This window comes from Neovison vison, chromosome 1 (assembly GCF_020171115.1).
Source record: "Neovison vison isolate M4711 chromosome 1, ASM_NN_V1, whole genome shotgun sequence".
Taxonomy (NCBI): Eukaryota; Metazoa; Chordata; class Mammalia; order Carnivora; family Mustelidae; genus Neogale; species Neogale vison.
Genome location: NC_058091.1, coordinates 215,195,593 through 215,223,214, shown reverse-complemented (window position 1 = coordinate 215,223,214; position 27,622 = coordinate 215,195,593). Strand labels below are relative to the sequence as shown.

The following is a 27,622-nucleotide window of genomic DNA, read 5'->3' as shown; positions in this document are numbered from 1 at the left end:
AACATACCTGGTGCTGATAAGATTTTAGTGAACTTCACAGAGCAATGGTGTTTATTTCCCAGAGCAAAAACTGTCCTTTTGTTGTATAATTAAAGGATAATCACTTTTCCTTTGTAATACAAACCAAAACAGTTGGATTAACAGTTGTTCAAGGAAAATTCCAATGTTATTATAGTGAGTATTGGAAATGTAATTTCATTTATTAAGCAAACCATAATGAACTGTTCTTACAAATGTGAAGTAATTTATGAGTCTTTTCTTCTTTTTTGTTAATGAGTCTTATTTCCTCATTATTGCTCAGAGGCAGAAGAAAATTCAGAGGCAAATAGTGTTAACCCTTTACTTCTAACGCCAGTCTCTTAAGATTATTATGATTTCAAACTCAGAATACATTCATATACATAAAAATACATACATGTGTGTATACATAGATATACATATATTTGTGTGTACACACACAACCTATGCCAAACCCTTGTCTATAACTGAATTCTGTCTACACTTGTAGGACCTTTTGAAAATGTCCTTTTCTTTCCTTTTGTCAAGTCCTCAGCAGTTGCCTAATCTCATTCAACATGTTTCTCAGCTTTCATTAGTTTATTTCTCTTTAAACTGTCTTGTACGTTTTTACAGGCAATGCTCTCCTAATATTCTTAGGCGCGAGCGTGCGCGCGTGCGTGTGTGTGTGTGTGTGTGTATGTGTGTGTATAAAGGGTGGGTCAGTTCTGGGGTCAAATCTAGCTCTGTTTTATAAGGACTTAATTTTTTTTTTCACTCCTAGAACGCGCTAAACTTCCTATTTGACCTCTGAAACCATCCACAGGTGTGAGATGTGCCATGGTTTTACTTTGTTTTGTAACGCATCAAATCCACTCTGGGTGCGGTGGATTCAGGGCAGAGGTCCTGGTTGTCCTTCAGTATTCTACTTTTCTTTAATATGATGAGAATTTTAGCTACGCACATGGTTGCCCAGGATCCTATATTTAGTCAATTTTTTATTTCATAAACTACAAAGAAGAAGAAGAAGAAGAAAAAAAAAAACAACCTAAGATGGGCAGTCCAAAAGGTTATGACTGGGTTTAAAATGGAATACCAAGGGGGAGCCTGGGTGTCCGTCTTTTAAGCGTCTCACTTTTGGTTTTGGCTGAGGTCATGATCTCAGGGTGCTGCGATCGAGCCCCACTTGGGTCTCACGCTTATTGGGAAGCCTGCTTAAGATCGTCTCCCTCTTCCTCCACCCTTCGCGCCCTCATGCTCTGTCCTCTCTTTCTGAAACAAACAAAATCTTAAAAAAAAAAAAAAAAAGGATACCAAGGCTTACACCTTCAGAGAAAAAATTGAGAGTCTTAGTTAATTCAAAAGAAAATTCTGGAAGCCCATTCAGAAATGATTTAATACTGAAGTTCTCATAGTGTGGTTATAAATCCAGCCTGGACATTTCTCAAAGTTGTAGGAAGAACTCAAGTGTGAGCTGGGCGTTCTCTCCGGAGCGCTTTCCTTCAGATAACCTAATCCCAGGACGTGCGCAGGCCACACCCGCAGGTGGGCCATTCCACGCGGCGGAGCTGGGCCGGGCGGGAGAACCCAGGGGAGCTGCCGAGACACAGCGGGGGGAAAAAGCAGCGGCCAGACGGTGCCTGCTGGCGCTCCGCGGACGGCGACGGCTCACATGGACCCCGGCCAGAGCATCCCGGGTCACCGGGCGGCCGCCAGGGAACTGCTGCAAGGGGCGGCCGCGGCCGTGAAGGGCCTCCGGGAAGATCTGAGGGGTGCAGCGAGCCGGCCCTGGATCCCGAAGCGGGAGGCGCCTCGAGAGGCTGCGGCGGCTGCGGGACACGAGATCTGTGAGTTCCAGGAGGCGGGCCGCAGCCCGCGCAGTGGCGGCCGGGCCGCGGGTAGGGGCTCGTGTGGAAGGTGCCGAGGCGCCGCCTCAGGACGCCGCGGGGGCTGAGCGCCCACCCTCCGCCAGCGCGTCGCCTGGGCGCTGGTTTGTCAGCTCGCACTCTCCCCACCCAAGGTTTGACTCCGGCTGTTTGATTTCAGGTGAAACCTATCCTGTGGTTGGCAGGAAAAAGGTCTTTCAGTGTAAGGAAGCGGGTGTTTGAAGAAATGATTAAGCCCCATTGCAAATAAGGAAAGGAGTTTCCTGTGGTGTTATCTCCTGTATCCTGACTCAGGCGGTGACTTGTTGTGTGACTTGAAATCAATTAATCTTTCTGTGCTTAGGTTTTTTTTTTTTTTTTTAAAGATTTTATTTATTTATTTGACAGGCAGAGATTACAAGTAGGCAGAGAGGCAGGCAGAGAGAGAGGAGGAAGCAGGCTCCCTGCTGAGCAGAGAGCCCGATGCGGGGCTCGATCCCAGGACCCTGGGACCATGACCTGAGCCGAAGGCACAGGCTTTAACCCACTGAGCCACCCAGGCACCCCTGTGCTTAGGTTTTTAAGGCCTGGGGTGAGTCTTCTGGGCCTCTTGGAGAATAAACATATTATAGCTTAAACTGAGGCACATCGTTGAAGAGTCTTCGAAAGTTGAGAATGATTTCAGGGCTGTTGACAGAGCACCCGTTCCTGAACGGTGTTCAATTAGTTCCTCCATCCGTCCGTTCATTCATCTAGAAGTAGTCTCAGGAGTTTACGGTTTACCAGACATTATTTTAGATGTGAATATGCGGAGGGAGCAGGACAGTCCACGTTCTGGTTTGGGTAGAGGGTCGAAGGACGGTAGAACAAACCAGCAAATCAGTGAGGTAGATCTTGGAAGGCAGTGATAATTGCTGTGGAGGCTACATAGCCCAACCCCAGCTTAGGAAGTTTTCCTCCTGTGTTTTCTTCTAAAAGTTTTGTAGGTTTATGGTTTACACTTACATCTGTGATCTGTTTTGAGTTCATTTCGTATAAGGTGTGAAGTTTACATTAGGGTTCAGATGTTTTTATTTGGATATCCTGTTTCCACCAAAATTTTGGTTTCCATTTGTTGTTACCAGTGTATAGAGATAGGATTGATTTTTATGTGTTGACTTCATAACCTACAACCTTGCTAACCTCATTTATTAGTTCCAGAGCTGCTTTGTACATTGCTTTGGATTTTTTAAAAAAATTTATTTATTTATTTATTTGACAGACAGAGATCACAAGTAGGCAGAGAGGCAGGCAGAGAGAGAGAGGAGGAAGCAGGCTCCCTGCTGAGCAGAGAGCCTGATGCGGGGCTCCATCCCAGGATCCTGGGAACATGACTTGAGCTGAAGGCAGAGGCTTTAACCCACTGAGCCACCCAGGTGCCCCTGCTTGGGATTTTATATGGAGATAATCAAATTGCTTGCCACTGGACAAGAGACAGTTTGGTTTCTTGCCAAACTGTATGCATTTTAATTTACTTTTACTGCTGTACTGTACTGGCTAACACTTCCAGCACAGTGTTTAAAAGAGTGACAGTGGGGGTGAACCATGAGACACTATGGACTCTGAAAAACAACCTGAGGGTTTTGAAGGGGAGGGGGGGTGGGAGGTTGGGGGAGCCAGGTGGAGGGTATTAAGGAGGGCACATATTGCATGGAGCACTGGGTGTGGTACGAAAACAATGAATTCTTTTATGCTGAAAAGAAATTTAAAAATAAATAAAAAATAAAATTAAAAAAAAAAAGAGTGACAGTGGGTATTTCTGTTTCTTCCTGAGCAAAGAAAGTATTTGAAACTTTTATGGTTAAGTATGAAGTTGGCTGTCATTTTTTTGTACATGTTCTTTATCAGGTTGAGGAAGTTCCCTTCTATTGCCACTTTGCTGAGAGGGTTTTTGGTTTTTGTTTTTATTTATAAATGGATGTTGAATTTTTTAAAATGTTAAAATGTTATCAATCGGTCATATAGTTTTTCTTCTTTGGACTACTTGTGTGATAAATTACATTGCTTGGTTTTTGAATAATGAACTGTTCTTGTATTTTCAGGATAAACCTCAGTTGGTATGTTATGCTTTTATGTATCACTGAATTTGATTTGATAATGCTTATTCAAGGAGTTTTGAATCTATTTTGATGAGGGATATTGGTGTGTAGTTTTCTATTCTTAGAGTGTCTTTGGTTTTAGAATGAAGGAAATGTTGATCTCAGAAGGTGAGTTGGGAAGTTTTTCCTCTTATGGTTTATGGAAGAGATGGTATAGATTTGGTGTTATTTTTTAAATGTTGGGCAGAATTCACTAGTCAAAGTATCCGGACATGAAAATGTCTTTGTTTATCTCTTCTTTTTTTTTTTTTTTTTAAATACACATCTGAATGTTTTTTAGGAGCATGAAGATTTCTTTTTAGATTATTTTAAATTACAAATTACATTCCTTTAATAGTTATGATATTATTAGGTTATCTATGTAATCTCGAATATATTTGAATAGTTTGTGGTTTTCAAGAAATTATTTCATCAAAGTTGTTGAGTTTATGTGCATGGAGTTGTTCATAATATGCCCTCATTATCCTTTTAATGTCTGTGTGGACTGTGGTGCTATGTTCCCTGTTATTCCTTATATTGGTAATTTGTGCCTTCTTTCTCTCTCTTTTTATCTTGTCAGTATTACCAGAAGTTTACTGATTTTATTGATACGTTCAAAGAACCAGCTTTGGTTCTCATTGATTTTTTTTCTATTGTTTATCTCTTTTCAATGTCATTGATTACTGCCTTTACTTTTGCTATTTGTCTTCTCTCTGCTTGATTTAGGTTTTTACTTTTTTTTTTTTTTAAGATTTCTTTATTTATTTTAGAGAGAGAGAGCATCATGTGGGCAGGGAGTGGGGGCAGAGAGAGAGGAGTATCTCAAGCAGAAACTCTGCTGAGCGCAGAGCCCAGTACAGGGCTCAATCCCAGTAACCTGATGTCATGACCTGAGCCAAAATCAAGAGTCAGCCATTTAACCGACTGAGCCATCCAGGTGCCCCAGGTTTTCACTTTCTTAAGGTAGGAGCTTAGATTACTGACTTGAGACTTTCTTTTCTAATAATTTAATGCTATGAATTCCTGTTTTAGCTCTACGTTAGCTGCATCCCACACATTTTGATTTATTTTTATTTTCGTTTAGTTCAGATTATTTTCTAATTTCTCTTGGGTTTTCCTCTTTGATACATGATTTGTGTGTGTGTGTGTGTGTGTGTGTTTGTGTGTTTATGTTGGAAGTTTTTATAATACTGGGCATAATATTTTCTCTCCTGGCAGTATTGTTCTGGAGGTGGATAGTGGCTTCCCAACCCTTCCATCCATCCATCTAACAAATATTTATTGAACACCTACTAACACTAGGCACTGGACTTATTTCAGCTTCCTTATGGATAGTGTATTCTGGTGAAGGAAATAGATAGTGAGTAGGTAAACATATATGTATTAGAATGTCAAGTAATAACAAACGATATGAAGGAGGGCACAGGGCAGAGAATGACAGGAGAAAGGGGATTGGGTGGTCAGATATAATTTTTCAGAAGCGGTACCAGTTGAGCAGAGACCTGAATGAAATGACAGAGGGAGCTGGGCCTTGTTTTTCTACCTCAGCATGGTCTTCTGTTCTGGCCCTCTTTGTTTATACTTGCCCAGCTCCTGAAGGCATTGGAGTTTTTGACCCCTAAAAGTTTAAGTGAATGATACAACTCTGTGTAACCTGTTGTTTTAGGCAGAACATTTAACCTTTCTTTGATCTTAAACATTTTGAAAAAAAAAAAAAAAGACATATATAGTAAAGTTCTCTAAATATTATTTAGTCAAGCTGAAAACTGATACCTTTATGATTTGTCTAGATCATATTTTCAACTCTGTCACTTACTAGCTAGAAGGTAGATAGTAGTATTTTAGTAAATGTTTGATTACCAACTCTCTGGGGCAGTGTGGGTGGGGGGAAGTTCTGATTTGTAGTATTTTCCAGTTTTCTTTGTGTAATACTTTCACCACAACTGATTTAAAGCTACAATATAAAGTCATTGGATACAGAGTTGGGAAGAGATATAGCCAGTTCTTATTAGTCTGTACAAACTGGTTTCCCCACACTGCCAAAGGTAGTTTTATAATCTCCATTTTACATCTGAATGTAAAGATTCAGAATTGTTACAAGGTAACTCAGTAAATTGTGGGCAAGTCTGCAAACATTTTGAAGCCTAGTGATTGTGATGCAGTTGGCTTGGGTTGAAGAACTTCACTTAGATTTCTTTTTTTTTTTAAGGGATCCAGTTGATTTTATTGTGAAGCCAGAGCTAAGAACCATTGATTTTGTAGATTAAGAATCTTGTATGGTCTTAGGAGCCCCTTCAAAATTACTTTTTCTTATAGATGTGGTAGAAAAGGGAGAAGATATTTGACTTCAGGGATGGAATAGAATCCTTGTGTTCTATTTCAGGACACCACAGGGACTTGATTTACCCTGGGACATAGCCAGGAGGGAAAAGACCAGGAACTAGAACTACACTCCTATTGGATTAATACAGAGGGGAAAAGAGAGTCAGGGCTCTGTGGGAATGAAGAAAGAATTGAAAGAAACCCAGTCTAACTGACAGAATGCATTAGCTAAAACATCTGACAGTGGGCAGTCTACATTCTCATGCTGACACCCTGGACACTTGCGGGGCTGGAAAGCTTGGGTTTGGATTCAGGCTACGTGGGATAGTTCTATTATTTATTGTCTTTAAGACATGAGTAAGGGGTTTAGCTTCTCTAGGTCTCATTTTCCTCCTCTGTAAGATGGGATGATAGTACCTACTCCGTCACGTTGTTAACTTCATAAAAACCCCAGAGTGCTCCAACACTTAGAGATCAAGCAGAAAAGGAAGAGCCAGTAAAAGAGACTGGAAGATAGCAGGCAGTCTATCAGAAGCCTGAAGAAGAATGTTACAAGGAGAGTATGGCCCTCTGTCAGATCTGCCAAGAGTTTAAGGTGCACAAAGAGAAGCGATGACTGGGTTTTTTCATGAAGATGGAGTGATCCTGTAAGTGCTGATTCAGTGAAGTGGTGGGAATGAGGTCTTATTAGCATAGAGATGACAAGAAGCTGTGAAGTGAGGAAAGAGAGACTGAAATCATAGAACACTTTTAAGAATTTTGGGGGAAGGGTAGATTGAGAACTGGAGGGGCATTTGGAAAGGATGTGAAGTTAAGAGAGGTTTTTTCCACTGGCATATTATAGTGTCTCTGTATATGCTGAAGGGTATGGTCCCTGGAGGGAGTATAAATGATGCAGAGGAGAATAGGTTAATTTCTAGGGGATTGATACATGAAATAATTGAAAAGATAAGAAGGGTGCGATCCATTGCCCCAGTGGGGTGGTTAACCTTGGTAGGCACGGGGATGCTTCATTGACTATAATAATAGTAAAAGCAGAGAGTGTGGGTATCAAAGTATGTAGGTAGGCTGATAAACTTAGTAATGGGAAAATAAGGGAATTACTATCAGATTGCTTATGCAATATTATCAGTTGAGATTTGGATATTGCTGATCATGGATACTAAATTAGGCACATTAATAGATTAGGGTATTTGAAAGGAAAGGAAAAGTCATGGAATTGAAGAACAGAAGGCTAGGGAATTGAAGTAGGATTGCTATGATGAGATCGTACTTGAGATTAGTAGGTAAGAATTTAGGAGTATGAGGAATATGGGGCCACCTGGGTGGCTCAGTTGGTTAAGTGTCCAACTCTTGATTTTGGCTCAGGTTGTGATCTCAGGGTCATAGGATGTAGCCCTGCATCAGGCTGTATGCTCAGTGGGGAGTCTGCTTGAGATTCTCTCTCTCCCTCTCTCCCTGCCACTCCCCCTCCTTATGCACACATGTGTGGGCTCTCTTTCTCTAAATATTTCTCTAAATAAATAATGATTTATTTATTTGTTTAAAGATTTTATTTATTTATTTGACAGAAAGAGTGATCACAGGCAGGCAGACAGACAGGCAGAGAGAGAGAAGGGGAAGCAGGCTCCCCATTGAGCAGAGAATCCAATGTGGGGCTTGATCCCAGGACCCTGAGATCATGACCTGAGTCAAAGGCAGAGCTTAACCCACTGAGCCATCCAGGCACCCCAAATAAATCATTATTTTAAAAAAGAATTTAAGGGGCGCCTGGGTGGCTCAGTGAGTTAAGTCTTATCCTTCAGCTCGTGTCGTGGTCTCAGGGTCCTGGGATCGAGCCCCGAATTGGGCTCTCAGCTCAGCAGGGAGCCTGCTTCCCCCTCTCCCTCTGCCTGCCCCTCTGCCTACGTGTGATCTCTGTCTGTCCAGTAAATAAATAAAACCTTAAAAAAAAAAAAGAATTTAAGAGTATGTTAATTATGTGTAGTATGTCAGTCTCTGTAGTCAGGATAGACTCGCTTTTCCTACAGCAGCAAATAACCCCTTAATCTGAGTGACTAAGTATAATCAATATCTCCTTCTTGCTTAGACAGCATGTCTGACAGCAGGGTCTCTGCTTTACCTACCTTCTCAGGAACCTGTGTGTCAAAAAGTGTTAGGAGGTCAGGGCACCTGGGTGGCTCAGTCAGTTAAGTGTTTGCTTTTGGCTCAGGTCCTAATTCCAGGGTCCTGGGATCAAGCCCCACACCTTGGGGAACCTGCTTCTCCCTCTCCCTTTGCCCCCCACCCCCCAGCTTGTTCTCTCTGTCTCTCTCAAATAAATAAAATCTTTTTTTAAAAAGTTTAAAGAGGCCATTTACTTTACTTGCAAGCTAACAGGTTAGCCTACCATGGTATCACAGACACTAGCAGAAGACACTTCTGGATCAGACACAGAGGACTTTAGTACCCACAGTAGGAGCAGTAGCTAGGGTGTCAACATTTGTGTCAGCTGTCCAAGCCCCTGTTCTACAGGGAGATGCTAAGCGCACCAAGTGACACCTGCATAAGCTGTGGGTTGTGTTATGGATGAATACTGAACTTAGGGAATTTAAACCTTTTCTCATGGGCCAGAAGGATGCCTTATTCTCTCTGTCTTTTAAGGCAAGCCATAAGCAAACTAGGCCCTCGTTCCAAAGGAGGACATTATCTCTCTTTTCTGACACAGTTGATTATGCAAACATCCTGGAAAAGAGGATCTACAACAACAGCAGTCAGTCCTTCTGCTTATAAGATATACAGAAGCACCTGGGTAGCTCAGCCCGTTAAGAGTCTACCTTCAGCTCAGGTCATGATCCCAGGGTCCACTGGGCTCCCTACTCAGTGAGGAGACCACCTCTCCCTCTGCCTGCTGGTCCCTCTACTTGCACGTTCTCTTTCTCTGTCAAATAAATAAATAAAATCTTAAAAAAAAAAAAAAGATGTACAGAAACCCACAAGACCCATGGAGAATTGTCTCCCAGTACCAAGCTAATTGAGGTACTGCTATCATGTGACCCCATATATTAGTTTGCTAGGGATAACTATAACAAAGTAATCTGGATGGCTTAAACAACAAAAATTTGTCTCTCATTTTGAGTGTAGAAATCCTAGATTAAGGTGTCAGTGGAATTAGTTTCCCCAGAGGCCTCTTTCCTTGGCTTGTAGATGACCATCTCCTCCCAGTGTCTCCACTTGGTCTTTCCTATGTCATATCTGTATCCAAATTTCCTCTAAGGACACCAGTCACATTTGATTAGAGCCCACCCTAATGACCTCATTTTAATTACCTCTTGTAAGACCCTATCACCAAATATAGTCACATTTTGAATACTGGGGGTTAGAGCTTCAACATGTAAAATTTGAGGGATTACAACACAGCTACAACACTGCAACATTTAAACACATGGCTTCCAGGGTTGATAAAAATGGGAAGAAAGCACCTAGAAGGTGACGCAGGAGCTTTTCACCAGCTCCGCCCCAAGGAACATACAACCATTTCTGCTTTCAGTCCAGGGGACGGACCTCACCTTAACTGCACCCTGACTGGGATGTGTAGGTATCCAGGCATTCAGATGGAGGGAGCAGATATGGATAAGTACTATCTGAGTTACCCACAGCACGGTTATGTGTTTCTCTCTAGTACTCTTCGGCTATTCAGGTGCAGAAATGGACAAAGAGAAGTTGGGTTTAGTCTCGGAATTAAGATTCTGCCAGCTGGTCTGATGAGGAAAGAAGAGGCAAGGGAGGTAAAGGTGTTTGTATAGAAGCGATTTCAGAGGTGGACTATAGGATCTAACCTGGGCAAGGGGTGGAGTAAAGGAATAAAGGATGAATAACAGGAAAAGCTGGTAAGAACAGTAGATTGGAGGACTTGATGAGGATGCAAAATTTCAGGACTGTGAGAACTAGAGCAGGTGAGTTGGATGGATGAGGTGGTGGTCAGATGGTGGGATTCCTTTTTTTTTTTTAAGATTTATTTATTTATTTATTTATTTGAAGGTGGAGATCACAAGGAGGCAGAGAGGCAGGCAGAGAGAGAGAGAGGGAAGCAGGCTCTCTGCTGAGCAGAGAACCCCATGCAGGACTCGATCCCAGGACCCTGAGATCATGACCTGAGCTGAAGGCAGCGGCTTAACCCACTGAGCCACCCAGGTGCCCAGATGGTGGGATTCTTAAAGATATCAGAAGTAATGTAGTTTTTGATGGCCGTGTCAAGAGTAGGTCCCTGAAATCGGGTGGCTGAGATCAGGTGGGACATAGATTGTTCTCCATGAGGGAGTCAGAGAACTGGGAGACCAGGGATTTGTCATCTGTGTGGATGTTGAAGTCATTTAGAGTGGAAGTGAAGTCATTTAGAAGTCATAAGAAGGGTGGAAGGCAAGAGGGGGATCCATGTGATAGAAAGAATGAATGTGTATTTCTCCCATGAAGATCCTCTTGGTCTTTGATTAGACTTGTTCATATTCTACAGTCTTCAACAGATTTTTGTTATTGTTGTTGTTGTTACTATTATTATTATTATTATTGGGAAACTACTTGGCAACACATCCACAAAACCTCTCTTAGGTGGCTTTCTTTTTAGAGATGGTCTGTTGCTGATTTCAGATCATTCCAATTCTGACTTTATCCCCCAATATTGGGGTTGCCCCCCAAATCCTCCCAGTTCCTCTGCATATTAAAAAAATGAAATAAATCCTGAAATCTTTTCTAGGCTAGTTAATAAAACCTGCCACCTGAATGTGTGCATGTGTGAAATATGTAATGTTTATAGTAGATATGAATCTACTTTTACCTCTTTTATATAAATGAAAATAAAATATGTTCATCCCTTTCGGTCTTTGTGTATGTTTGTATGATGTGCTACATCTTAATGATTTATTTCTGCTGGCCGGCATCTTCAGTGGGTTCTGCAGACAGCAGTTTTATCTCTGTAAACTTGTATGGAGTATTTGGGCTTCTGCCTATCTAATCTTATACAGACATTTATTAAAAAACAAAACGAAACAAAAAAACAAAAAACCATAAAGTCCACAGCCACCCTCCAACTTCCTAGAGGCAGATGCTACATTGCTGACTTCAGGGTGGTCCTTGGAAATGATGTTTTGTTTGGGACCAGGAATATTTTTAAGGGTGTGAAAACATTTGCAGTGCGAGCACAGAGTGGAATCTTGATAATACAGCTCTGTAGAATATTGATGCAGAGTTCCTATGTCCAGATTGGCAGAATGTAAAAGGCTCAAGGCTGTTGTGTCAAGTTTTTAAAGTTACCAGGTTTGTCACGTGAGGTTGGCTTTCTTTTTGTCTTCATTCCCCTTAAATTCCTTCAGTCACGCTTGCTTTCTTTCAGTACTGCCAAACGAGAGAAACTTTCAGAATGCTGCAAAAAGCAATAATTTGGATCTTATGGAGAAGCTGTTTGAAAAGAAGGTTAACATTAATGCTGTGAACAATGTGAGTAGAAGTCACAGATATGACAAGTGAGTACCCTAAGGGTGGTTTGGATTTACACAGTGCAACTGAAATAGTAATAAAAATTAAAATGATTGTGCTGGATGGGGTGAAGAAGATCTCTGTTGTTGGTAATTCCAGAATGTGTAAACTCAAGGTGGAATTAAGTGGAGGGATAGTTCTGGGTGTTTTAATTTATCTTATCAGAGGGGAAATACACAGTCACTGTGTGCATCTTTGCAAAGACTGTGGGTGGGCAGTAAAGCCAGTTGTCAAGGTTATGGGCCTGGACTTGATCCTGGATTGCAGCCTGTGGATCATTGGCCCCACACATTCTGGAAAGGAAGAACATCTTTTGCTTCACAGTTTCATCACTGCTTTCTCTCCAGGGATGTCCTTTGTTGTTCAGCCCACCAAGTTTAACATCCAAAGGAGCATGGGTTTGTATTTTACCACTTTGGAAATATGGTGCCTTTGCATGCCAGGCACTAGGGCCTTTTCTAAAACCTGGCTCTTGACTTTATTTTTCTTGATGTGTCTGGGTTTAAGAGAGAAGTCCACAGCTAGAAATACGAATTTCTTACTGCTTAGTTTTGTAGAGATTTCCTGATAGATTTTCAGGGCAAGGTTTATCAAAGTGAACAGATTTGGGGCTGTGTTAATTGCTTAGGAGAATCTGTGCAGTGGATCAAAAACGGGAAAATAGAGGTGGATTTAATGCTAAATGAAGTTCAGTGTTCTGACTTGTACAGACCCCTTCCCAGGCACTGGGGAGGGCTCTAGCAGTATGTTCTCATGCTTAAATGGTTTTGTAAAATCCAAAAAAGTAAGAAACTTTAATTGCCATCAGTTCAGCTTTTTGACTCTGGCTTTAAAGAGGGCTCCCTAGAGAGTAGACTTTCCGTTCCACAACATATAGATCTGTCCCAGATAGTGAGGTCATACGAATTGAAGTCATGCATCAGATGCAGTGGAAGGATGTTTACCGGTTGTGCTGTGTATATGTGAGAGATATATGTTTGCATATATGGAAATTTATGTGTCTATGTGTATATTGTGTGCATGTGTATGTCTGATGTGTTACTGTTTTATTTAACATTCATTGTTCTTAGGTATCCTAGAAAGAGTAGAGAAAAAGCAAAATTTTGCAGCATAACAATTTCAGGAACCAAACAAAAACAACAACAAAACCAAAAGGAAAAAAATCAGGAAAGAAGGGAGTAAAAACAAAGAAGTAAGCAGGCATCTTACTTCTAGTAATATCTAGATAAACTATTGAATAAGTAAAGCAATAATCATTTTCCCAAGTAGCAGGAAATAGATTCTCTAATGTACTTTTAGAATAATTTAAAATTTTTTCACATAAGACTTACTGATTTTTTTATCTTTAAAAGTATTTTATTTATTTATTTGCAAGAGAGTGAGCACAGAGGGAGAGTGAGAGGGAGAAGTAGACCCCCACACTGCGCAGAGAGCTCAATGTGGGGCTCCATCTGAGGACCCTGAGATCATGACCTGGCCAAAGGCAGACACTTAACCAACTGAGCCACCCAGGTGCCCCAAGACTTTCTGATATTTTAAACTGTATTTTTATATTAAAGTATTGAAAGGGATTTAATACTAAATGAAGTATCATTTAGGGCACATTTGAGGCATTTTAATTTATGGTCACTGTGGCACGTTATCACCAGCTCTCAATGAAATGTATTATACTTTCTAACAATATCTGTTTTGTTCCCATTTACAGCAAATTGTTGACGTAGTTAGTTGTAGAGTTCCTTAAAATCTGTGATGATAGAGATGAAAAAATATATATAAGTGGTTTTATTGAATTCTCTTGGATGCTGTTTTGGCTTGACATACCAGAACACAGCTCTAAATTGCAGACACTATCAGGATAACATATGTTTTGTCAAACATCAGTTTACCATCATTTTAGCTACCAAGGATATCAGATATTTAAATTTTGCAGTACATTATTTGTTTGAAATAAAGGAGGAAATCCATGTGCAGGTACCTTGTTTAGAAGTAAAACCAGTGTCTAGAATATGGGAAATACGACTTGTATTTTACTTAAAAGCAAAACATCTCTTGTCTGAAACACAGTAAACTGTCTCTGGACATCCCAGGAGCACCTTATTGGCTTTCCTTTGAAACAACAGACAGTCAGAACTTTCTTTTTCTGTGTCTACATTGTCCTGTTCTTTTCTTTTTTCTTCTCTTCCTTCTTTCATTCTGAAGCAGTTTATTTGTTTAAGTGAAATAAACAGTACAAAAAATTATAGAAGAAAGACCATATATGGGTTGAACATCTAGGAAAATTTTTGTTTTACATGACCAATATATTCTAAGCAGAAAAAATTACTGTTCTTTGTGATTGCATATGGGAGAAAATACAACTTTTACTTTTAATTTTATTTACTTATTTTTAAAGGTTTTATTTATTTGAGTAAGAGAGGGAAAGCATGTGTCGGGAAAGGGGCAGAGGGAAAAGGAGAGGGATATGCAGACTCCCTGCTAAGCACAGAGCCTAATGCAGGGCTTGATCCCAGGACCCTGAGATCACCACCTGAGCTGAAGGCAGACACTTAACTGACTGAGCCATCCAGATATCCCTACAACTTTTACTTTTTTTTTTTTTTAAGATTTTATTTATTTATTTGACAGAGGGAGAGACCATAAGTAGGCAGAGAGGCAGGCAGAGAGAGAAGGGGAAGCAGACTCCCTGATGAGCAGAGAGCCCGATGCGGGGCTTGATCCCAGAACCCTGAGATCCCAGAACCCATGACCTTAGCCGAAGGCAGAGGCTTAACCCAGTCAGCCACCCAAGTGCCCCAACTTTTACTTTTTAATTAAAATCCTTACACTGTTACAATCAATCATAGGTTATGCCATGCACATATAAACATATGATAGAAAATTATGACCATTTAAGACATAGGAATCATAAAGAAGCTGAATAACAATTAGATGATGGAAAACACAAATTATGTTTCCTCAGATGAACCGCACAGCCCTGCATTTTGCAGTGGGGGCAAATCATATATCTGCTGTGGATTTCTTGCTCAATCACAAGGCAAGAGTGGATATTGCTGATAAGGTAAGTTCATTTTCATTTGGTAGAATGGACTGGAGCATAACCAGTGTATGGGGGAAATCTGGTTACTTCAGTTATCTTTTCTTCACATACCCACCCAATATTTCCAAATTCGGCTTTCACTTTGGAAAGATCTCTTTAAGGTGTATTGGTAACTGAATTGTTTACCCGCTACCTGTAGGACTTAGGCTTTTGCTCATTTTCTCATATTGACCTTACGGCCAGTAATATGCATTTGTGGACATTGTGCAGGGTATGTGCTATGGTGAGTGCTGTGAAATGTGTAAGCCTGATGATTCATAGACCTGTACCCCTGGGACAAATAATACATAACATTATATGTTAATTAAAAAAAAAAGAATAAAATGGTTGCCTATAGTATAATTTGGGACATGGAGGACAGAAGCTAACTGGCCTAAGGGATATTAAGTCTTGACTTTGCTACGTGAACTCTAATAAAGCTTGTTAAGTACATATTATGTACTAGGCACCAGTCCTAGGATTTTGATTTTTAATATTCAACCTTGTCTCCCAACCTTGTAAGAACAGGGTTACTAAAAATACACAGTTATCATATGAAGAGCCCAAGACACAGAGGTTAAATATCTTGCCCAAGATACATCTAAGAAGGGTGAAGGCAGGATTTAAACCTGGTTTACCTGGTTCCAGAGACCAAACTTTTAGCCCCAAAGCAGCTTAACTATTTGTCTGCATTGATATGAAAACCCACCCTAAGGATTTTCTCCCTATTTTTACTAACTTTCCTAACTTCACTTACTACTTTACCATGGCACAAGAAAACCACTTGGGCTGGATATACCCAATATATCATTCATCATCTCCAGCTGCAATGGAGGATGATGGGCTTGGTTTTTAGAATCCTAGGGACTATGGCTCCTGGTTCTTAATCAAATGGGCCATTGTTCTTAAAGTGTTCAGTAAGTAGGTTTCCCCACAGCTATTCTATATTCTGTCTGGATTGACTCATTGGAAGATAAAGCTCAGCACTGCTTTACTTTCATTCTCCCGGAGCCTGGGTTTTTACTATGTGCTTAGTAAATCTTTGGAAGATGAGTGAATGAAGTCAGATCAAACTAGCTGGTCATCTAATTGGTTTTGTTGGTATAGACATGGCCTAGACATGATAATGATGAACATTTTTCTTTGTTTTACAAGTGGGACACATCTTTCTCTGTCTACTTTATTCCTCTGAGATTGGTAGGCAAGTTGATTGTTATGTAGTAGAATCAGAATGAAGAAGTACCCTTTACTAAAAACTGGTACAGAAAGCCCTCTAATTTTGTGAGGATTGTAAGTTGTATTATGGTTATGGTACTTTACATGTTGTTTGGGTCTGGAAGTTGTTATTTGATTATTTTACAATGTTAGCCTGAAAAAGTTGATTTGGTAATAGAACTGATTGCCAAGGGTTTATTCTTATTTTGACATTGAAACCCTGATACAGTAACTTTTTGTTTTAATTTTTAAATGGACAATACAATTTTCTTTCTTTTTGGTATACAGTTCTATGAATTTTAGGGCATGTGTAGATTCATGTAGTCACCACTGTAAACAAAATACAGAACAGTTGCATTACCCAGAAAATTTCCTCATACCGCCTCTTTGTAGTCAAACCCTCTCCTCTTCATCTCTATATTTTTGCGTTTTTGAGAATGCCATGTAAATGATGTCACGTAGCATATAAAATGTTGACAATTACCTCTTTCACTCAGAAAAACCTCTCCTGGATTCATTCGTATTATATGTATCGGTAATTCTTCCCTTTTTGTTGCTGAATAGTATTTTTATATATAGATGTGCCACAGGTTTATTTAGGCCTTCACCTGTTGAAGGACATTACAGTTGTTTCCTGTTTTTTACTATTACAAATAAAGTTGCTATGTCTTTCATGAAGATATCTGCTGAAGGCTAAGAAGGAATCCCCTGACCCTCCCAAAGGTGAAGCCAAAGCAAAGACTTTGAAGGCCAAGAAAGTGGTGCTGAAAGGCATTCACGGTCAGAAAAAAAAGATGACCTGCACATCACCTACTTTCTGATGGCCCATGACACTGCATCTCCAAAGGCAGCCCAAGTAGTCTCAAAAGAGTACCCCCAAGAGAAACAGGCTTGATCACCATGCCATCATCCAGCTCCTATGCCACCCCAACTACTGATTCAGCCGTGAAGAAGACAGAAGAGAGCAACACACTTGTGTTCATTGTGAATGTCAAGGACAACCACCACCAGATCGAACAGGCTAGGAAGAAGCTCTATGACATTGATGTGGCCAAGGTCCACACCCTGATCAGGCCTGATGGAGAGAAGAAGGCATATGTTCAATTGGCTCCTGACTATGATGCTTTGGATGTTGCCAACAAAACTGGGGTCATCTAAACCGAGCCCAGCTGGCTAAACCTAAATATAAGTTTCATTCACAAACAACAACAACAAAAAACAAATAAAGGTGTTATCAACATTTGTGTACCAATTTTATGTAGGTGTAAGTTTTCCTTTCTCTAGTAGAATGTCCTAGCAGCAAGATATCTGGGTGGTAGAGTAAGCTGTATGTAAGAAACTATTTTCTGGGGCAGCTGGGTGGCTCAGTGGAATAAAGCCTCTGCCTTCTGCTTAGGTCATGATCCTCAGATCCAGCCACATGGGGCTCTCTGCTCGGCGGGGGGCCTCCTGCTTCCCTTCCTCTCTCTCTGCTTGCCTCTCTTCCTACTTGTGATCTCTGTCTGTCAAATAAATGAATGAAATCTTTAAAAAAAGAGAAAGAAAGAAAGAATGAAAGAAAGAAAGAAACTATTTTCCTTCCTGGCTGGGCCTTGCATTTCCAGCAGTAGTGTAGCAGAACTATTTGTTCCAGATCCTCATCAGCACTTGTAGCTTTCATTTTTTCATTTATTTCTTAAGATTTCATTTATTCATTTGAGAGGGAGAGAGACAGAGCACAAGCTGGGGAAGAGGCAGAGGGAGGAGAAGAGACTCCCCGCGAAACAGAGAATCCGATGTGGGGCTCGAACTTAGGACCCTAGGATCATGACCTGAGCCAAAGGCAGATGCTTAACCATTTGAGCCACCCAGGTGCACCAGATTTTCATTTTTTCTCCTCAGTGTTTTCTTTTCTAATGCATATGTATTGGTGTTTCATTGCTATTTTAATTTGCATTTCTTTAATGGCTAATAATAAGAAGCATCTTTCTTGTGTTATTTGCCATTTGTATATTTTCTTTGGAGATGTGTCTATTCAAATCTTCTGAATATTTTTTAATAGGGTTGTTTGTTTTCTTAATGTTCAGTTTTGAGAGTTCTTTACATATTCTGGATACAGGTCCTTGGTTAGATCTGTGATTTGCAAATATTTTCTCATACTCTGTAACATATCTTTTTCACAGAACAAAAGTTTTTAATTTTGATGAAGTCCAACTTAGCAGTATTTTAAAAAATGAACCCGGGTGTTGTATTATACCTAAGAATGACTTGCCTAACTTGTCATGAAGATTTTCTCCTATTTTTCTTGTAAAATGTTTAGAGTTGTATGTTTACATTTAGATCTATTGTTCATTTTGAGTTACTAAGTATAAAGTGTGAGGAAGAGGTCAAGGTTCATTTTTTCCTTACATAGGGAGGACCAGTTTCTTCATCATTTGACACTAGTTTCCCTTCAGTTTTCAACACTTTTGCAGAGCTCTTTGGACCTGCTCCACGGGTGCACTATCCAGGGCCTAGTCTGAGACCTGGGCAGTGGTCTGCCTCCATAGTTCTGCATGCCAGGCCTTGGTCATGCTCTGTAGGGTCTGGTCCGTGTACAGATCAGGGTGAGGCCACACACTGACTTCTCAAGCTTCCACCTCTCCAGCATCCTCACCCCCACATTCTCCAGCTCCAGGGTCCCTTTCCCCCTTTTCCTGCCATTCTGACTAGAAAGTCAAAGGTGTGCTCTCTGAGCTCGCTGTGTTGCTTCCCATAATTAGGTCTGCTTCTGGGACTGAGGAAGGAAAATAACCAGCATGGGTCCCCACTCCACCCACTCTTCTGTCCAAGAGGATTTCTCTGTTAGTCTTAGGTGCTTGCCCAGTTAGTGCTGTTGCTACCCCTTCTACCACAGGGTTCCAGCTTTGGGAATGAGGCTTGCCTGGGGCAGGGCCAGAGGAGAATAAAGAAGCAGTATTTTTGCTACTTTTCTTTGTCCTGTAGGGCCCCCCTTCTGCTCCTCAAACTAGAAAGAGAGGGCTTCTCTTGGAGCTCTTTCTGTCTGTTCCCAGAGCACACTTCTGTGACTTATACTGCATTGAGTTCAAGGTGCAAGGTATGGAAGGAAAAAAACAGAAACCAAATCAGGAAACAATCTTTGTTTATATTCTGAGTTATTTTTTACTTCCCAATCTACCTGATATCATTTACTTCTCAGAGTCCTCAAATAGCTGCTCTATGAATTTTGTCTGGAGATTTTAGCTGCATTTGGTGAGAGACAATGTACTTACTCCATCCTACCCAAGACTGTAATCCCAAATATTTAACATACTAAAAAGTGAAAAGAATTGTACAATAAACACTTATGCATCCATTGCCCAGGTTGGTAGCATCTTTTCTCATAAACACCATGTTTCTAATATATTGAATATACTACTGGTTTCTGTCAGACCGTAAGTCAGTTGTTCCTGGACATACATTTGGAAGCTAGCATCAGGATTTTTTTTTTTTTTTGTAATTTGGCCTTGTAAGATTAAAATGCTGTCAGGTGGGAAATATGGTATTGTACATATATATTTCAGATATTCCTCTGTACTCCACTTTGAAAGTTTCACTAAGTTCAATATTTCTATAACTTTATACACAGTGGCATTTGAACATAACTAAGAAAATGCTTTTTATAATTCAAGCAATGCTCTGTTTGGTCAAACTTTCTTTATCTGGGTCATGAGCCTTGAATTTGACTTGGCATATCTGTCTTCTAACACCTATTTGTAAAGAGCCAACAATTGAACCCCTTCACCATCAATATTTATTCATTCCCTACTGTGGGTAAATCTCCATGCCAGCTACTGAAGATTTAATAACATTTAAGTTCTTGCTATTCAAAGTGTCGTCCTGAGACTAGAAACACTGGCCTTTCCTGGGAGCTTGACATGCAGAACCCCAGACCCCACCCCAGACCTCCTGAATCAAAATATGTGACTTAACAAGATCCCTAGGTGATCATATCAGGAAGCACTGGCATGAGATACAGTCCCTACTTTGAGGGGTGTACAGTTTATTAAGGGAGCTAGGACAAAGACTTTTAACATAATGTATCTCTCAAGGCATTACAAGCTAACCATGGCCTAGGTGCTGAGAGCTCCAGGTTCAAAGTCAGTGGCATCCCTGATTCTTGGGAAGACGCACATTGGATAAATGGAGGCTCTTAACAGATGTGAGTCAAGGTCTCCACTCTCAGGAGGAGAGCAGATGGTGCTTAGAGAATAATGACAACATCAGCTCTCAGCTTCTTATCTCTGGGGATGTACTCCAGTGCATGTGTTCCTCAGAGGGAATTAATGACCTCACCTATGACCACACTATTGATAGGGGTAGATCACCACTGACTGTGGACCTTTCATGCTTTACAGAACATTCTGTACAAGTGTGAGTGTAATCCATGACACATGCTCACAGACTGTCCTAGACATGTCAGTTTCTTGTCACAAGACATAGTTTTATGAACATTTTTGTTAGGGAATTAAGATCTGTGAGCAGTGATTCTTAGCCTCTGAGGAATGATGGCTTCAAAGATTCCTGTTGTTGGCAGTTTGAATTCCTGACTCTTGGATTTTATGATTAGTGTTTGAAATCTTTAAGTGTTGCCTGCTTTGAAATTAGGAATGACCTCTTAGGAAAAAATAGAGCTCCTATCCAAGTGTGATTTATCTTCTATCAATAATATTTCTGAGAAGGGCTTGCAGAGCATCTGGTTTTACTGCTATTCTTTGGAAAACTCACAGTGCAATGTCTTCATGACTGAACAGGTGTCTTGTGATCCCTTGGGGATGTCAATTCATTTGTTTGACAGGGAGACATGATTTTTGGAGTCATCAGTTTGTGTGGAACTTAAAGCCATCTTATGAGGAAGAGACCACCTAAGGAAAATCCAAAACTGGTGACATCACAATCCTGGACTTCAAGCTCTAATACAAAGCTGTAATCATCAAGACAGTATGGTACTTGTACAAAAACAGATGTATAGATCAATGGAACAGAATAGAGAAACCAAAAATGCAACCTCAACTCTATGGTCAACTAATCTTTGGCAAAGCAGGAAAGAACATCTAATGGAAAAAAGACAGTCTCTTCCACAAATGGAGCTGAGAAAATTGGACAGCCACATGCTGAAGAATGAAACTGGACCATTTCCTTATACCATAGACAAAAATAGATTCAAAATGGATGGAAGATCTCAATGTGAGAGAGGAATCCATCAAAATCCTAGAGGAGACTACCAGCAGACACATCTTTGACTTCAGCTGCAGCAACTTCTTGCTAGACACATCTCCAAAGGCAAGGCAAACAAAGGCAAAAATGAGCTATTGGGACTACATCAAGATAAAAAGCTTTTGCACAGCATAGGAAACAGCTGACAAAACCAAACGCAATCAACAGAATGGGAGAAGCTGTTTGCAAATGGCATATCAAATAAAGGGCTAGCATCCGAAATCTATGAAGAACTTATCAAACTCAATACCCAAAGAACAAATAATCCAATCAAGAAATGGGCAGAAGACACGAACAGACATTTCTGCAAAGAAGACATCCAAATGGCCAACAGACACATGAAAGAATGTTCAACATCACTTGGCATCAAGGAAATACAAATCAAAACCACAGTGAGAAACCACCTCACACCGTCAGATGGCTAAAATTAACCAGTCAGGAAATAATGTTGGAGAGGATGCAGAGAAAGGGAAACCCTCTTAGACTGTTGATGGGTATGAAATCTGGTTCAGCCACTCTTGAAAACAGTATGGAGATTCCTCAAAAGGTTGAAAATAGAGCTACCCTACGACCCAGCAATTGCACTACTGGGTGTTTATCCCAAAGATACAAATGTAGTGATCCTAAGAGTCACCTGCACCCCAATGTTTATAGCAACAATGTTCACAATGGCTAAGCTATGGAAAGAGCCCAGATGTCCATTGACAGATGAATGAAGAAGTTGTGGTGTGTGTATATACAATGGAATACTACTCAGGTATCAAAAAATGAAACCTTGCCACTTGCAATGACCTGGGTGGAACTAGGGGGTGTTATGCAAAGCTAAATATGTTGATCAGAGAAAAACAATTATCATATGATCTCACTTATATGTAGAATTTAAGAAGGAAGACAGAGGATTATAGGGGAAGAGAGGGAAAAATAAAACAAGACAAAATCAGAGAGGGAGACAAACATAAGAGACTCTTTTTTTTTTTAAGATTTTCTTTATTTATTTGACAGAGGGATCACAAGTAGGCAGAGAGGCAGGCAGAGAGAGGTGGAAGCAGGCTCCCCGCTGAGCAGAGAGCCCGATGTGGGGCTCGATCCCAGGACCCTGCAACCATGACCTGAGCCGAAGGCAGAGGCTTAACCCACTGAGCCACCCAGACGCCTCCCATAAGAGACTCTTAAGCATAGGAAACAAACTGAGGGTTGCTGGAGGGGAGGGTGTGGGGGATGGGGTAACTGAGTGATGGACATTAATGAGGGTACATGATGTAATGAGCACTGGGTGTTATATGAGACTGATGGATCACCTCTACCTCTGAAACCAATAATACATTATGTGTTAATTGATTTTAAATAAAAAAAATAAATATAAAAATATTTCTGACCTCTTTTTGGCCATATGTGAAACTGGATTTAGTATTCCTGAGTAGATACCATTAATTTGTAGAGCAGAGTCATTAAGGAAATTGTGTTTAGGGCACATTTCTTGAAGAACCTCAACGAGTTATTGTCCATCATTAGTCCTTGGGAAAAAGTGCAGAACTTGATGAGCATTTTCTGCATATTGGAATTGTAAATATATAGACTTAAGTAGACTCACTGGGTAGTGTGACAGCTGAAATGTACATTTTATAGAGTGTGTACATTTAAAGCAGAGTTTATCAACAGTGACCCTATGACATTTTAGTCAGATGGTTTTTTTGTTGTGGGGGACAGTTTGGGATTATAGGATGCTTTGCAGTATCTCTGGCTTCTACCCACTAAATGACAGTATCTCCACTCAGCCACATCAATCAAAAGTATCTTCAGACATTTCCAAATGTCCCCTGGGGGGCAAAATTGGCCCACCTCCCCCACTGAGAACCACTGAGTTACACCTCAATAATCTGGGACTTCCTTTTCACTTTTCCATATCTGTACTTTCCTGAGAAGAGGAGAATACATTAATGCAGTTTCTGGGGCAACCAAAGTAAATGCCAAAAGGCAAATGGAAGTACCCCCCACAGACCCTCCTTTCTTGTTTTAGTCATACTGTATACCTCTAGCAAACTGGTTTCTTGACTACAAACAAAGTCAATTAGGAGAGGCAGTTAAGATGGAAGTCACTTGAATAGAGCAATGGGTGATTATTTTGACAGAGATAAAAGGAAACAGAAGATCAGACACATGAACTTAAGGTTAAGGAGTATGAGGCTGAGTGTGAACTAGAAGACTACTTGAAAGTAGGAGAGCCAAATTGGTCGGTTTCTTTTAACTCCTCTATATTACTTCTCTAACTTGGGGCCTAGGATGCATGTCCCAACTTTCCTAGTTTAGTACTCTCCAATTCCACCTTCCTGAGACAGCCAATGTTAACTGCCGGCTGTTTCCTTTCACACTTTTCTCCTGCTCCTTCTATCTACAAGTCTAACTACCCACAGCATCCCTAAAGGTCAGTAGGTACTTACTGAGTCTGTCAGTCTATTTCATGCACATGCACACCTATATAATTTCATATAGAAGAATATTTTAAATGATTTATATATAAATAGGATTCTTTTTAATTAATTATTTTATTAACATATAATATATTATTTGCCCCAGGGGTACAGGTCTGTGAATCATCAAGCTTACTCACTTCACAGCACTCACCATAGCACATACCCTCCCCAATGTCCACAACCCAATCACCCTCTCCCCCTAGCAACCCTCAGCTTGTTTTGTGAAATTAAGAGTCTCCCTGGTTTGTTTCCCTCCTGATCCCATCTTATTTTATTTTTTTCCTTCCCAACTCCCCAGACCCCTTACTCTGCCTCTCAAATTCCTCACATCTGGGAGATCATATGATATTTGTCTTTCTCTGATTGACTTATTTCACTCAGCACAATACCTTCTAGTTCCATCTACGTCGTTGCAAATGGCAAGATTTCATTTCTTTTGATGGCTGCATAGTATTCCATTTGTATATATACTACCTCTTTATCCATTCATCTGTTGATGGATATCTACATTCTTTTTTTAATTTTTAATTTTTTAAAAGGTTTTATTTATTTATTTGACAGAGGGAGAGAGAGATCACAAGTAGGCAGAGAGGCAGGCAGAGAGAGAGGGGGAAGCAGGCTCCCTACTGAGCAGAGAGCCCGATGCGGGGCTTGATCCCAGGACCCTGAGATCATGACCTGAGCTGAAGGCAGAGGCTTAACCCACTGAGCCACCGAGGCACCCCTATGTTCTTTTTTTTTTTAATTTTTAAAATTAACATATATTATTAGCCCCAGGGGTACAGGTCTGTGAATCACCAGGTTTACATACTTCACAGCACTCACCATAGCACTTACCTTCTGCAATGTCCATAAACCAACCACCCTCTCCCTATCCCCCTCCCCACCGGAAACCCACAGTTTGTTTTGTGAGATTAAGAGTCTCTTATGGTTTGTCTTCCTCCCTATCCCATCTTGTTTCATTTACTCTTTTCCTACCCTCCAAACCCTCCATGTTGCCTCTCAACTTCCTCATATCAGGGAAATCATATGATCATTGTTTTTCTCTGATTGACTTATTTTGCTAAGCATAATACCCTCTAGTTCCATCCATGTCGTTGCAAATGGCAAAATTTCATTTCTTTTGATGGCCGCATTGCAGTATTCCATTGTATATATATCCCACATCTTCTTTATCCATTCATCTGTTGATGGACATCTAGGTTCGTTCCATAGTTTGGCTATCGTGGACATTGCTGCTGTAAACATTGGGGTGCACATGCCCCTTCGGATCACTACATTTGTATCCTTAGGGTATATACCCAGTAGTGTGATTTCTGAGTTGTAGGGTAGCTCTATTTTCAACTTTTTGAGGAAAAATAGGATTCTTTTTATAACCTCAGTCTTCTCTGTTTTTTCTTTTTTGTGCACCTGCTCCTTCTCCAGTAACTACATTTAACAAGTATGTTAAACTACATTTAATGGAGTATATGTATTTATTTCTGTACTTTTCCTCATGCTCATAGAATCATATCTTTATTGGTATTGAACATCTGTCTACCTACATACCCACCTTAGACAGATATAGATAAATACGTGTACATGAGTTTTTGTAATTGCTTGTTTTATAAAAAATTGGACTTTTTTTTTTTGCATTGTAGTCTTCACATTTAACAGCTACTTCTTGGAAGTCTCTCCAAGTCAGTTTTTATAGCTCTAACTCATTATTTCTAACGACTGCTTGATGTGATCTGACTGTGCCCTAATTTGTTCAGCATTCTTATATTGATGGACATTTACCTTGCTTTCTTTTTAAAGGGCTACAGTTAATATTTTTATTTACATAATATTAGGTCCTAAAAACTCATTTTCAAAGAATAGATTCCTAGTAGTGGGATCGCTGGTTGAATTGAAAATTTCAATAGATATTGCCAGATTGCTCAAACCATTACGGTTCATTTCCACTAATACCTTAAGAGAGTGCCTTTTTTTTTTTTTTTGGTCCACTTTTTCAGTTGGTGATTTCAATTGCCTTCTTTTTTGTTAATTTGCAAGAAGTTTCATGTATTAGAAAAAGTAACCATTTATCTTTATTAAAATACATTTTTAAAAATCTATCATTGTTTCTTGACTTTACCACCATTCTTTCCTTTTATAACTTGTGGATTAAGACACTGTACCTTAAAGTCTAGATTTTCTTCTTATTCTTTTTTGTGTCTAATATAAGATTTAGTTTTATTTTCTTCCCTGTGGAGACTGACTTGTACCTGTACCACTTATTAAATGCATTCCTTTTCCCCATAGAATTGAAATATCACATTTGCTATATATTAAGTTTTTTCCCCTTTTTGTTAATTTTCACTTGGCCTTTGTTGACTGAGACTGTGTTATGGCTCATTCCAGTGATAGATGCTTTTCTTTTTTCTTCCTGGGGAAGCATGGCTTGACAGTACTTCACCTTGCAGCCTGGTCTGGAAGCCTCGAGATCACGCTCATGCTCATTCGAGCTGGAGTAGACCAAAGGGCCAAGAATGAGGTAGGTATGTAGGTCACACCAGGACATAGTTCACGCTGCCCCAGTGTGGGATGGGGAAGTCGTAAGATCACTATGTAATTATGTCCCTCACCTTGGCTCACCTTGGCTCTCTTCAGGATGGAATGAATGCCCTCCACTTTGCAGCTCAGAGCAATAATGTACGCATTGTGGAGTACCTCATTCAAGATCTGCACTTGAAGGACCTGGACCAGCCTGATGAGGTATATTTGCTATAGTAGGACAGGTCCTATGCATACCCCCACAAAATTCCTCTTTCTTCCTACTCCTGCTGGAGCTGCCAAAGCAGCCAGCGACCTGGCCCCGTAGCTAGCTCCTCCATCACCCTGAGACAGCAGAACAGATGAGAAGTGGTGGTGGTGGCCCTGGCATCTCATGTGAGAAGGGCAGGAAGCATTGAGCAAGCATCCAGATTCTTTTTTCCCTCTCTGTTCCCTAATCCTGGCTCATTGTGGACAATATCCTCCTTGTTTTGTATTCAGAATGTATGTTTGCATTTTACTCCATTATGTGTGGCCTTTGGGAGTGTATTTGATCCAAGACTATGCAGTAATGGGTCATGGAATATAATGCAGTGTTAACCATATTTGTGTACATTCTATTTCTTTTATTTTCTTTTTTTAAAGATTTTAAAAAATATGTTTATTTGACACACAGAGAGAGACAGTGAGAGCAGGAATACAAGCAGGGAAAGTGGGAGAGGGTGGAGCTGGATTCCCACCCAGTAGGGAGCCTGATGCAGGGCTTGATCCCAGGACTCCAGAATCATGACCTGAGCTGAAGGCAGATGCTTAGTGACTGAGCCACCCAAGCGTCCCTCTTTTTCTTTTCATAGGAAGATATATACTAATAATAGCCACCACCTACTGAGTATTTATTAGTGTGCTAGGTATAGAGGAAAGCTATTTATATACATTATTTCACTGAGAGGTCTAGGGCCTGGTGTATATGGATGCTTAAATCATTGCTGAATGACTGAATGATCATGTTAATTCCCATAATCATATACAGAAAGATTTTGCTTATTTTTAAAGGTGATGAAATTGAGGCTCACAGAACCTCAGTACCTGGTCTAGTGTCCCAAAACTGGAAAGTGAAAGCTAGGATTTGAATTCAGGTCTAGCTGACCCCAGTCACCGTGCCATCCTGCTGTCCTGTCTCCCTTCTCAGATGACAGTGGGCACACCCTATGTGCCAGGGACTTTTTCCTGGAATATCTTCTTCTAGATTTTTCTCATAGGGGAGTGTACCCTGTGAGGTTGACATTTTGATTTCAAATG

At 40.4% G+C, this 27,622-nt stretch overlaps 1 protein-coding gene across 1 annotated transcript in view; it reads left to right on the top strand.

Moving 5' to 3' along the window:
* The first annotated feature begins 1,479 nt into the window (after positions 1-1,479).
* The window catches only part of ANKDD1B (ankyrin repeat and death domain containing 1B), a 66,474-nt gene continuing 40,331 nt past the window's right edge, over positions 1,480-27,622 (top strand). The window contains exons 1-5 of the mRNA XM_044266890.1: positions 1,480-1,844; positions 11,670-11,773; positions 14,772-14,870; positions 26,226-26,324; positions 26,441-26,545. Coding sequence (XP_044122825.1) covers positions 1,670-1,844; positions 11,670-11,773; positions 14,772-14,870; positions 26,226-26,324; positions 26,441-26,545 — 582 coding nt within the window. The 5' untranslated portion in view covers positions 1,480-1,669. The remainder of the gene's footprint in view (positions 1,845-11,669; positions 11,774-14,771; positions 14,871-26,225; positions 26,325-26,440; positions 26,546-27,622) is intronic.